This window comes from Cottoperca gobio, chromosome 6 (genome assembly GCF_900634415.1).
Source record: "Cottoperca gobio chromosome 6, fCotGob3.1, whole genome shotgun sequence".
In the NCBI taxonomy this organism is placed as follows: domain Eukaryota; kingdom Metazoa; phylum Chordata; class Actinopteri; order Perciformes; family Bovichtidae; genus Cottoperca; species Cottoperca gobio.
The window spans coordinates 2664118-2676817 of record NC_041360.1 but is presented as its reverse complement, the minus strand read 5'-3'; the positions used below and the strand labels follow the sequence as shown (position 1 = coordinate 2676817).

The window sequence follows — 12700 nt, the reverse complement described above, 5'->3', positions numbered from 1 at the left end:
CGGAGAATAGCAGAGAGGAGCATAGAGGAAGCAGAGAGGAGCAGAACAGCAGATGGATGCTGCTGTCACACTGTACTGCACATAAAACAAGATAGAATATCTTTAAACCTACATGGTTATTAACCTTTCAGTTACACTGTCTAAATATTTAGGAGGCCTTAGCAATGCAAATTGTTTTAGAAATACACTTTTAGAAATAAAATATTTGTTGTAAAGATATATTATATACCTTATTCTTTTTATAACATAATTATACAGACATTTTAAGATGAGCAACTGATTATTTGTATGTATTATTATCTATTTTTTATGACTTATTTCAAAGCTATCCTCCAATCAAACAAAGGAGTGGGGGATGGGGGGTTGTAAAAATCCCCCCATGTTTCTTCATCATCTTCTTTTCCCCTCCTCCATCTTCTCCCCATATCATCTCTCCAATGGTGAAAGTCACTGGTGTGAGAGTAAAAAGGCCATGCTCCAATTAGCCAAACAATGCTATGTGTCTGACACAGAATGGCAAAGCACACATGAGGAATACAAAGGGACAAGATGAAATACATGAGGTTAAGATTAATACCTGAGCTCAGATGTCACATGTCATTGCTGAACAGCAGAACTGATTTAAATGATGTTGACAATGCAATACCATCACATTCATGATATAACATAACTAGTGTAACCTTCCACACTACATGCCTCCTATAAAGTTGTTTCATCATTTATCAATGTGTTTTGTTGCTTTTAATAAAAACATTGTGTTCATTGTGTTTTGTTGGTTTCAATAAAACATTTTAAGTGCAAGGGTGCAATTTATATAAGCTTGTGGTCCGAGGTGGTTTTGATTTTATGGCCCTGTGAATTTTCTTTGGACACCTTTAATATGTTTAGCCCCTCTAATGTTAAAGGCCCTGTCACACGGTTCCGTATGGCAGAAACATGCTGGCGTATATGAAAATTAGCTCAACATTTGTAAGAGTCCAAATACATCCAACTTTTCCACAGCGGTGTTGTAGCTGACGTATACATAACAAATACATAACAAATTATTATATGTATGTCTAACCTATTGATAGCTTATCACTTACTTATTTAAAACGTATCAGAGTGTCTGGCCAACGGAGCTGGAAAAGTGCCATTTGGTTCACGTCATGCTGATGCTGGAGAACGGCTAGAATGTACTCTTGTCACAGCCTCTCAGCATCCTCCATGCTCTCTGATGATGGGTTGATGTATTCATCAAGACATGCTGTGAAGAAGTGAGGATGAGCTACTCACAGGGACCCTATATACTATATTTAAACCCCAATAAGCTCCCAAAACGCTAGCTGTAGAAACACGTTTAATAAGTTACTCCACCGTCAGGCATAAGTTTAACATAGGTTACGAATAGGTTATCCACTCCCGACGTAGCCTATATCTAACGTACCTATAACATATTCACGTACTGTATTCACCTAGGTATGTACGTACTATATTTACGTAGGTACGATATCAATAGGTTAGACATGCGTATCTTTATATGTTCACTTTTCCGATCCAATGAAAAGTTGGACGTATTTGGACAAATTGTGAGCTATTTTTCGTATACGTTTCCGCCATACAGATATGTGTGATAGGGCCTTAAAGCAAATTCAGTTGTCATTATGTTGCATGTTACATCCAACATTTTGCTTTGATGGTGTCATGGGAAAAAGGAATTGTGCACAAGTGTGTGAACCCAGGCTGCTGCAGAAAGGACCTTAGTACATGGGGTTACACCAGGTGAGCTACCTGGGTGCTCCAGGCAACCTAATCTAAATGAACAGGTTATGTTTGACTTTGAAAGACGATAAATGAATATACTAATAGCTGCTCCAATCCATATGTATGTATTAACAATGGAATATTATATATGACACATACATGACTATGTATGTAGGTGTTGCTCAAAGTGATGAACCCACAGAGAATTATCGCCAACAAGTATTATGCTGCATTCACACCAAATCAGGCTCTGCAGCCAAAACGCCAGTCCTCCCTTTCAATTAAATGTGGGTAGTGAAAAGTTGAACCAACTTTTGGAGAAACACAACCCGGTGCCGTGATCTGTAGAAACCAGAGCTACAGAGAGGATAGTACTGGACTCATCAGGTTGTAGTCAAACATGATGGTCATGTAGCTCTGTGTTGGCTGTGTAAATAGGCAACTGTTTGCTAACACGTTCACTATATCAGCACACATGTATGTTATCTTTGGCATCACGTAAAAAATGATTTAATGCTAGGTTAATTACTGTTTGAGAGCAAAAAATCCTGTGTACACCACAATGCTCCATTGTACACTTTGTTGTGATTGTTATTGTTTTTTTAATTATATTTTATTTGCAACAACAAAAACACAGAAATGACATAGAGATAGGCGTGTAGGGGCGGATGCAGGTTAAAAACATATAGAATATTGAAAGATTAACTGCAGATGTGTCTGGAGGAGAAGATGAATAATCGCTATTATCATAAATAATCCTTATTTTTACACTTTGCCATGTAACACATGAAAATGAATAGAATTGAACTGACTTCAGATTCAGAGACAGGCAGAGAGAGACATTAAAGGATCACACAGTAATAGTGGTTGTATCTTACTCTTTATTGAAGGGGCAGGCCTCAGGCTCTTGGAGTAGAAACTATTTCTCCAAAATGCTGGACTGTACTGTGATGGAGAGAGGAAGAACATAAAATGGAAAATCCAACACATAAATGAATGAGTGAATAAATGGATGGATAGATGTGTGTCTCTTACATCATCAGTTGGGAAGTCGCTGTCAACCAGTCGAAGCTCTGGGATGTTCATTTTCAGAGCAATGCATGCATTTTCTTTTAAAAAGCAATCCTGCACAGTATATAAAGAGAAACATCACCAATGAGTGCAACATATCAACATACAGTGTATGAACATAAATAGTATTTAAGAATATTTTCAAAAAGAATGCAATCTAAGATCGATAATAGAGTAATAATAATACCTATTGGTGTTTTCAAGGGAAGTTTAACAGTAAAGAATTAAAGCAGAAATCCTTGTGTGCCATCTTATACTGTGAGACATTAAGAACAAGGGTTGGATTTATTGATAACTTGTATTGTTTCACTTTGATGGAGCTAGCTAAGCTAGGCAAAAAAAAAAAATATATATATATATATATATATATATATATATATATATATATATATATATAAACTCACCTGATTGTGCATGAGACAACAAACTATATTTCTCATAAAGTATTCCTTACTGTTTAATTTCCCACTGGTGGTCAGAAGATGTTATAGAGAAACTCATGTGTCATGAAAATAAATCACAATTTTCTTTAGCTACTGCTTATCTCCAATGCCATTTAAAATGACATATATAAAACATGTCTACAGACAAGAAAGTTAAACTATATCGTACATTTTGATGATCTATATAAGATGTATGGATTATAGTAATCACCATAACATTTCACCACATGCACGCACACACACACATGCACGCACTTACGCACACACACACATTTACCATTTTGTCCTGTGCCATTGTCAGGTCCTGTTGTACCTGTTCTATGATGCTTTCAGCCAGAGAGACACTCAATGTCTGTCTCAGCTCCCTGGATGGTGGACAGAACAAAGACACAGAACTATAGTTGTACAGTACATTAATAAAATATAATATTCGATAGATAATTAATATACATGTGGTTGTGTTTCATTATCATTATAGCGTTAAGTGATTCTGAGCATAATGTGCTGACCAGTATTTCAAAGTTTCTACTGAAGATGTCCATCACACTGTCAGAGTGTACAGTATCCATGGTGATTACACAGCCAGTGTCTTAAATAAATGTTATTACCGCAATCTGTTGCTGATGATTTGCCCCGTGTTCTCCACCAGAGTGCTTCTCAGGAATGTGTGTGTCTGTCTGCTTCTTTTGGACACACACTCTGACAGACACTCGCACACACTAAACCGCTGTACCGCCCGAGGACACGCCGCCTCTGCACACCTCATCAGGCCTTGAGCCAGCTCCTGGAACACACAGTCACCAGTGTCTACTATGTGCACTGCACTTTACCATCACATTGTCTTAACCAACTCTTCTTCTTTTTGCCCTTCACTTCTCCCAAATAAATCATGTTGCTTTAGTTGAACCTCCTTTAGCAGTACTCCAACTTAATGTCTGTAATGTTTGTCTGCAGGGATGTTAGGACATTGATGCTTGAGTAGATCTTCACATCGATTCACATTGCTCATTGTAATGTGTGTAATGTGTCGCATGGAGCTCCGACAGCACGGAGCACGGAGCTCCGACTGCATCCCCTCGTTGCACGGAGCTCTCACACCAAATATTGATATATGATATTAATCGAGATGAATTAATCACAGAGCTTGTAATTAATTAGATTAATTTTTTTTAATCGCTTGACAGCCCTAATTGTAATATCTGTCCACACGTTCCCTGGAAAAGACAAACCAATTAAAGATGCCCTGTGTGCGGTTGTAAATGTGGAAACAATATAAAAGAGTTACTGTTTTGTTAACTTTGTTAGCTCCGGTTGTCTTTCAAACAAATGATGATGCGATGGCCTTAACCCTGATGTGTAGTCCAACACACTAGCATTTGTAAAACAGTGAACTAGCCTTCACGTGATGGAAACCTTTGTTTTATCACTGAACAGTATTTGGCCTGTGTGATGTTACAGAGGACAGTATTAATGTGTACCTGTATGCTTCTGTTGAACCCATCAGTCAGGGCAGCAGCAGCGTCAGTGAGGATGCAGTTCACCAGTCCTCCATCAGAGGCACACTGCCTGCCTGCCTCATACAGAGAGGGAAGCAGCTGCCAGCAAAAAACATGAGTGGCATCAAGCATGATTTACACTCTGGCCACTTCATTAGGTACACCTATGCAATCTGATGCACTCCAGTGCAACAGCTCTGCCATGTTACAGCTGTTACAATGTTGAAAGTGTTAATTCAACTTTATGTTTCTTACTGAGGTTCTAGTTAGAGGTGTTGTTGTACTGGACTGCTTTATGTTGAGATGTGTTTCTAATATTCTCGCCCCTCATGTTTGTAAATGGAAACACATCTCAGTATAATGCAGTCCAGTTCAACAACACTGCAAACTACACTGTCAATAATAAACACATGAGTGCCTCTCTTTTTCTATATGTTGTATTGGATCCATTAGATGTTACAGGTGTACCTAATAAAGTGGTCCAATGTGTTTTTATTCAACAGATGTGTAATTCAGTCCCACCAGGATCTGGCAGTTTGTGACATCATGTACCTTGAAGGACTCCCTGGTGTTGTGCAGCAGCTCATGTGCTGTCAGGATGTCAGCCTGGACCTCCTGAAGGTTGCAGTGGTTCAAACGTTGAAGGCTGTCCTCTAACTGCTGACACATATCCTGGACCTGCTGAAGGAGAGGACAAACAGCTGAAGATACAGACCGAGGCACAAACATTTCTTTATTTAACCATCAGCTGTGCTTCAGTCAGAGAGCTCCACCTTTGGTATGATAGGATTAGTTTGATTGATCACTAAAAATGAATCAGGTTAAGCCTTATTTTAACACTTTTGTAATACTATATTAGAGTTAATCAGCATTATGTTTTACTATTGTTGTTAACTGACTTCCAACAAAAAATGTGATTTTTCTAAAACACCTCTTACCTTCTCAGATTGTTGAGCTCTAAATACTTGCTGAAGTTCCACTCTGTCAGACTGTCTCTGGTTGTTTCTGTCTAAACACTGCTGAATCTGCCCACACACACATACACACACACACACACAATCTCACACACACACACACACACACACACACACACACACACACACACACACACACACACACACACACACACACACACACGGTGTACACTGAACATTGTACAGTACAGTACATAATTCACCTTTCTAAATATTTTCCAGATCAGATCATGAGAAAGTGTTTGTGGTTATATTGTCACAGACTCACACACACACTGACCTTGTGCAGGGCCTCTTTTGTTCTGTCAGGGTTGCTGCGGTAACTCAGTGTGATATCAGCCAGGCCAGAGACGTGCTGCAGAGTGAAGTTCCTGCACAACAACAAAGCCTAACATCAAAACTCATATTAAAGTGTTTATTGGCAAAGTCTTCTGATTCTGATCTGACAATGGTAACTTAAGCTAGCAAATGTCATCTACATGATAGTAACAGCATGTTAGCCAACTATAGTGCTAAATAGTTTTTTAAGGATTAATCAGCTTTTACTGTGTGACTTCTCGTATACTTTGGCTAATATGTGTGTGTGTGTGTGTGTGTGTGTGTGTGTGTGTGTGTGTGTGTGTGTGTGTGTGTGTGTGTGTGTGTGTGTGTGTGTGTGTGTGTGTGTGTGTGTGTATATGACCTCTCCAAGGCATCAGCCACATCCTGGAAACCCCTGGCAGTTACATTGTTTCTGTCCCAGACTAGAGTCCTAGAGAGGGGAGGTGGGAGGGGGGGGGGGGGGGTGCATGTAGAAGGATGTACAGCTGAGCTTCACCTGTACAACTCCATCTGGGAAGGTGTGTCGCTTGATTGACAGGTGACATTAACATTAAATACTAAAGTGTACACATCAAATAAAACACTCTTGGAGTCAATCAATGTTAGTTTCAAATAATGACATGATGACATCTAGTGGCAAACAGTAGATTTACAACTTGAAGGAAATATTTAGAGTGTGGCACAGAAATGTTCCAGTGTAACGCTGTGTTGACATAAAGTGGAACAATTTGCATGAGCAACCTCTGCTTATTAAAGGATGTGGCTGGCATCATTATTCACAAAACAAGATGGAAAATTGGTTTCTGTGCCTTTAATTGATGCCGTCTGTGTGCGTGTGTGTGTACCTCAGTCTGGTGTTACTCATAAGGGCTTTGGCCAGCATTTTGGCTCCAGTGTCTCCAATGTTGTTTCCACTGATGTCCACTTCAGCCAGAGCAGCGTGGCCACCCAAAGCACTCAGCAGGATGCACATACCTGTCTTCAGCTTGGAGTCACACACTGAAAGAGACTGCAAGGGCTGAACACACGCGCACACACACACACACACACACACACACACACACACACACACACACACACACACACACACACACACACACACACACACACTTATATATAAAAGAAACTTTACCTTTAGAATATTAACTGAAATATGGCCTGTAATTGCTGTTTTGATAAGTATATGGGTGTGGTAATATTAATGGCTGAGAGTGAATTAAATTAAAGTGTCACTCACACACTCTTCATCCTGAATGAGCTGAGCTATACGATGAAGAACATCAGTGAGAGCTCTGGTAGACAGAGAGGGTACATATCAAACCAAACAACATGAAAGGAAAAAAGCGTGAAATGAAGGAAGGACAGAAGAAATATAAAGGTAAACCTTCAAATTAAACTGAACATGCCAGCTGTATAAGAGGACAGGGACGTGCAGTCCGGGGAGGCATCATGAAAAGTAAAAAAAACTAATAAAATAAATATAAATGTATACGTGTCCACTGGTCTGTGCTATAACTGCGTCTTCTGTATGACTCCAATCATTTTGATCATTTTTTTGTCAAAATCGCTGAATTTGCGTATTCTCTGTTCAGATACAGGAGAGCTGAGGCAGCGACGAGCCTCCCCTCCCCTCGGATTGCGCAATCCCTCGCAAACTAGGTTGAGCGCATGCATTTGACGCGTGCCTGTTGCTATCTCTCTGTATGTCGCCAACATAATGTTTACAGACACTTTTATTATGCGTCCTGACTTTCCATAGTCCAGTTAATGTATGTAATGTATGTGTGTGTTACATATTTAGTCTTGTTGATGTGACATAAAACCACAGTGAAAGACACCAGGTGAGGCAGACAGCACTCTGCCGCACTGAAGAGGGCGCACGTGAGCCCAATACATGTACCTCTCTGAGCCGCTATAAATGTAACCTTCTTTTTTGGCCAAATATGTCCCTTACCTGTGTGTGTAATAAATAATGCTGATATGAGATATGAAAAATAACCAGTAGTCAATGTTCATGCTGCCAAGAAAATGGTGAATAAGCTACTCAGTTGGGTTCATATATTTGTAAATCTGACTCTCCAGCCATGAACCTCACCGCACGTCACTGATAGAGGATGCTTACACACACACACATCAACTGCTATTTATGAAGGAAGAATGTGAACACCTTACAGACTTCAGACCAGCGCACATTTTTCTACAGATAGTGGTGGGTGATATGATAAGGATTAAACCTGTAGGTACCCTGAGAGGCAAACCCAGTGTAAAAAAATACCACAAATGGTTTGATCTTTGAGTGAAAAATAAGTTTGTATGACTACTATAGTACTACTATAGTAGTAGTAGTATGTTCTAATTGGCTGCTTTCACATGCAGTGAGAAAAGCCTGCTGCCTCCTCCTGGCTCTCTGCAACATGTCTGCGTCTTGTGACTAGTCCTCTTTATGGGCTTCTAATATCTGGATTTTGCCCACTGTCAGTTAAAGGGGAACTGTTTAGAGAGATTTTGGGGAGAAAATATTTGGATTGATCAAACTGAAACAGTTAAAATAGGTGGGACATGATTCAGGATAGAGAGCTCAGCTTGGCTTGCAGATATGTTTGAAATTGATTTTTGCTCCCATAGACAAGAGAGTTATTTGTCATTCGGTTTTCTATATACACTAGCTTTATATTGTATGTACCCAGCTGTTGTCACATACAGCTAGTAATTCATTAAGTTTGAAACTTTGCATTGTTGCTCTGCCACAATGACTTCAGCTGTCTCCAGCAGGTTTCTGTATATCCATGTACTGAGCTGATGTCAGGAGAAGACATGGTGGCAGAGTAGAAGGTACATATGATGTTCTCCAGACCTCGACTTCATGGCAAAGTTTCTTCCCAGTCCAAGGTGCCGAAGAGAGTGACATCGACCCACAGACAGAACCAGAGTCACCATGTCATTCTCAAGCCCTGGGGGAGGGGGCAAATTGTTATTCCAGACAATAATCACACACAAGTAAAAATGACACATGTTCTGACTCTGGTCATTAACAAGCATTCCTGAAATAGTTTCAAATATTCATTCCACTTCCTGTAAATGTCGTTAAGTATAACCATATCTCAATTATTCCTCTGATTTGTTACATTAAATGAAATGAAAGGAAATTGCAGTTTCACAAACATCTGCTAATGAAAAGGTGTGGTGTTATTTGTAATGAAGGAGGAAGGCCGTTCTGTTCATGTGCTGTCCCTCAGTAACTTGTAGCCTTACAGTTTATTTCCATTGCTAACAAGCATCGGTCAACACGGAAGCCACTCTTCATACAGTCAACATGCAACATAACAACTGCACCTTAACACTTCATACATGTCGCAAAAACAATGGTATAATCATTATTAATGACATTAATAATAATATTATTATTATTATTCATAATAATAATAAAAATGTGACTTCAGTTTTGACCTTTGCATGTTAGCAATCAAAACTACAATATCTAACTTTACATTAGGTTTACAAAAACAAAATAAACAATTCAAACATATATTTAATAAATGAAAGGTATTATTGACAAATAATTGAACAATAATAATAGACCCACAGAGCTGCAGAATAAAAGGTTAGTTAGTCTAACTTGCACAGAATAAAGAATTTACCTGTGGAACCTGTTCCATGTTAGCAGGATAATGTGTCGTCCATAAGTGTGTGTTTGTGTGTGTGTGTGTGTGTGTGTGTGTGTGTGTGTGTGTGTGGTTTTGCAAACCATTGTCAGAGATATCCAGACTGGTGATAGCTGTAACTTCAGGGATGTGCTCCTGTATAACTTGAGCTCCTGCTGAACGCAGCTACAAACACACACACACACACGCACGCACATGCACACGCACACACACACACACACACACACACACACACACACACACACACACACACACACACACACAATAATGTGTTACTGTACCTTCATCATCACTAATGAACAATTGTGTTTTTTGTGTTTGTGTGTGATCGGTACCTCACAGCTGCTGAGGTCCAACTCCAGCCCAAAGAGACGAGTGTTGGTTGCCAGACCCTGTAGTAATAACCTAGTTGCAAAAAAAACATATCTGTAAATTATACATATTATATGTACAATAACATGTTATATAGCTTTGGTTACTTTTCCCCCCTTTAAACAGACTCTTGACCCACAGACCACCGTGCATCTAGTTTTGTTGAAATGTTTACAATGTGTGTGGGGAAACAATGGTAATCTGAATTAAATTATTACCATAATCATTCTTTGCCTTGAGGGGAGGTATATTTAGTCAACCATATGTGTGCATGATTGTGTTAGATTGTCAGTCATGGCTGCTGCTTATTTTCCCTTCCTCCTCTGCTCCACATTGTCTTCCTACAAAGCGCACAACGTCTTGTGTGCCAGTAGGGTGGCAGAAAAGCCAGCTGTGATGCTAAACTGCTTTGTAACATCTGTTAAAAAGCTTATGAGTGACATCACCGATGCTAACAGTCTATGGTAGTAATTTAAATAATAGAATAGCATTACATTTACATACATTAACACCTTGAACCTAGCCACAATGCCAGTGATCTTCAAAAGTTTCCGTACATATAAAAAACAATGAAGGTCTCTTTTTTATGTAAAAGACAATGTTGGCTAACGTTAGCTACCACTGGATGTTATTCTACTTTTCTGATGTCTGCTGTCATTAAGCACAGGCAAACTAAAAACCGTTAGCTAGCTGCTAGCTGCAGAGCTAGCTAAATTGGCAAACATGAAATATTGTCTATTGTATAAATGTGTGTAGGCTATTCACCAACATGTGGGGACTTGTGGAGTAAACAGGTATTAAACACTAGGTATTAATCTTACAGCATAGGCTAGCCTACTGGGCAAATGATGTTGTGGTGGAGGGAAATGGAAATGGGATCATAAATGATTATAATCCATGCAGAAGGCTAGAGCTGGACAGGTTGCTAGAAGATCAAGGTCAGCATAGGCACATAGTTATATTGCGTGTCATTAATTCCCACAATTCACTTTTGGGTGGGGGGCACATTGATGTAAATTGTGAAGTGGTCTCAGATTTCTTAGAGGAAGGAGAGTTGGTACATTTCAGAAAGGGGGAAGGTGGGTGTTTAGAAAGGCAGAGTGGGAAAAGTGTGAGGTGATCAGTTAAGAAAACAAATTGGGATCATTTTAAAAATGCATGAAAGTTGACAACTTAAATGATCATTTTTAAAAGTATCCTTCATGCAGCATTAGAGTCAATTCCAAAAATAGGAAAGCAGTGGTGGACAGGACAGACGAAAGTATAGACATGGATGAATCTTAAATGATGGTGAAAGCATTTGTTGAGGAAATCTACTCATTTGAAAGTAACTGTTTTCAGTTTATGTCACTGGCACATTCCAATGCGTCATATATATATATATATCTCAGCTTGTAAGTAGACTTTCACCTTCAAAAAAACTAAAAAGAATATAATATTATTGCATTAGTTGGAAGTAAACACACCTGAGAGCTTGTGGAGGTAGTTTGGTTGCAGACAGGCCCACATATCTTAACTCACAGCTCTGACTGAAGAACTGTCCAATACTCCTGGTCACCTCCCGCACCTTCCTACACACACACACACACACACACACACACACACACACACACAGTTTTTTTCTTTTCCCACATTTTTTATGAACCACACGATGAAATGTAGCTGGAATGGATTATAGCAGCTGATTAATTTACATGTCAGGTCATGTCAGACTGCTATTCCAGGCCTGCCCATTAGTTTTCCTCAGTATGTTCCCGACTCAGCTTGTCACCTGACTCATCACCTGCCAGCATCAGCCCTGTTAGTCTCTGCACACTAGGCTCTCCTTACCAGATCATTCTATGTTCCCTGAACATGGAGCCTGCCTGCCTCTTCCACTGCACACCTTTTGACATGTTACAGCAAGAAATGCACCAGCGTAACCAATAAGGTTTATTAATGGCTACATTTCATTTAGGTGTGTCTGTCCCAGTGATATTAGTTCTCATGTGCTTTTCCTGTTATGACTCCTGTTATGAGTCAAAATGTCCTGACTGTGTTTGAAATTGTGCTTTGCCTATAGCGTGTCTAGTGTCTAGTCAAAATTGTTGTTCCCTGTATAGTGAATTACCCACCAATGTATTGTAAAAACGAGTGCAGATGACCTTTGTGCAGAAAGGATGAGAGAAACCAGAGTAGAGTCACAATACTGACTCACTCCAGTAGTCCCACCTTTACTGGTCCAATCTGCTCTGTTTTATGCTCCATGATCCATGTTAGTTGTTATGAGTCTATTAGGACAATGATAGTGACTTCTATGTGTCTCAACAATGCAGAGAGGATATCAAGTTCACAGGCTGACATTACTGAGCTGGAAGAGTGGAGCTGACCTGTGGCTGAAAGGGTTTCTGGCCAGGTTCAGGTACGTCAGTTTGTAACAGCATCCAGCAGACAGGGACACAAATAACTGCAGGAGAAAGTTACAATGAGTGAGTGTTACGTAATGAAAAGCACAGAAATTCAATGAATAACAATAGTTACATTGACAACAGTGTCTGGTACCTTTACATATGAAGCCTCAGTGGGCCCCATCCCCTTTGAATACATCCATTGTAATGTGCATACACATAACTGAATCA

The 12700-nt window shown here is 39.6% G+C and overlaps 1 protein-coding gene across 4 annotated transcripts in view; it reads right to left on the bottom strand.

Moving 5' to 3' along the window:
• The window catches only part of carmil2 (capping protein regulator and myosin 1 linker 2), a 50842-nt gene that overhangs the window by 24829 nt on the left and 13313 nt on the right, over window positions 1-12700 (bottom strand). For 2 of the 4 annotated variants that reach the window (XM_029433573.1, XM_029433575.1), the window contains exons 15-30: window positions 12452-12528; window positions 11549-11653; window positions 10046-10115; window positions 9794-9875; window positions 8903-8999; window positions 7286-7340; window positions 6894-7066; window positions 6410-6478; window positions 6008-6098; window positions 5692-5778; window positions 5306-5434; window positions 4736-4852; window positions 3866-4041; window positions 3535-3622; window positions 2779-2868; window positions 2622-2688 (exon numbers count right to left, since the gene is read on the bottom strand). In XM_029433573.1, coding sequence (XP_029289433.1) covers window positions 2622-2688; window positions 2779-2868; window positions 3535-3622; window positions 3866-4041; window positions 4736-4852; window positions 5306-5434; window positions 5692-5778; window positions 6008-6098; window positions 6410-6478; window positions 6894-7066; window positions 7286-7340; window positions 8903-8999; window positions 9794-9875; window positions 10046-10115; window positions 11549-11653; window positions 12452-12528 — 1573 coding nt within the window. The remainder of the gene's footprint in view (window positions 1-2621; window positions 2689-2778; window positions 2869-3534; window positions 3623-3865; window positions 4042-4735; window positions 4853-5305; window positions 5435-5691; window positions 5779-6007; window positions 6099-6409; window positions 6479-6893; window positions 7067-7285; window positions 7341-8902; window positions 9000-9793; window positions 9876-10045; window positions 10116-11548; window positions 11654-12451; window positions 12529-12700) is intronic. The other 2 variants (XM_029433574.1, XM_029433576.1) reach the window with 2 other exon arrangements.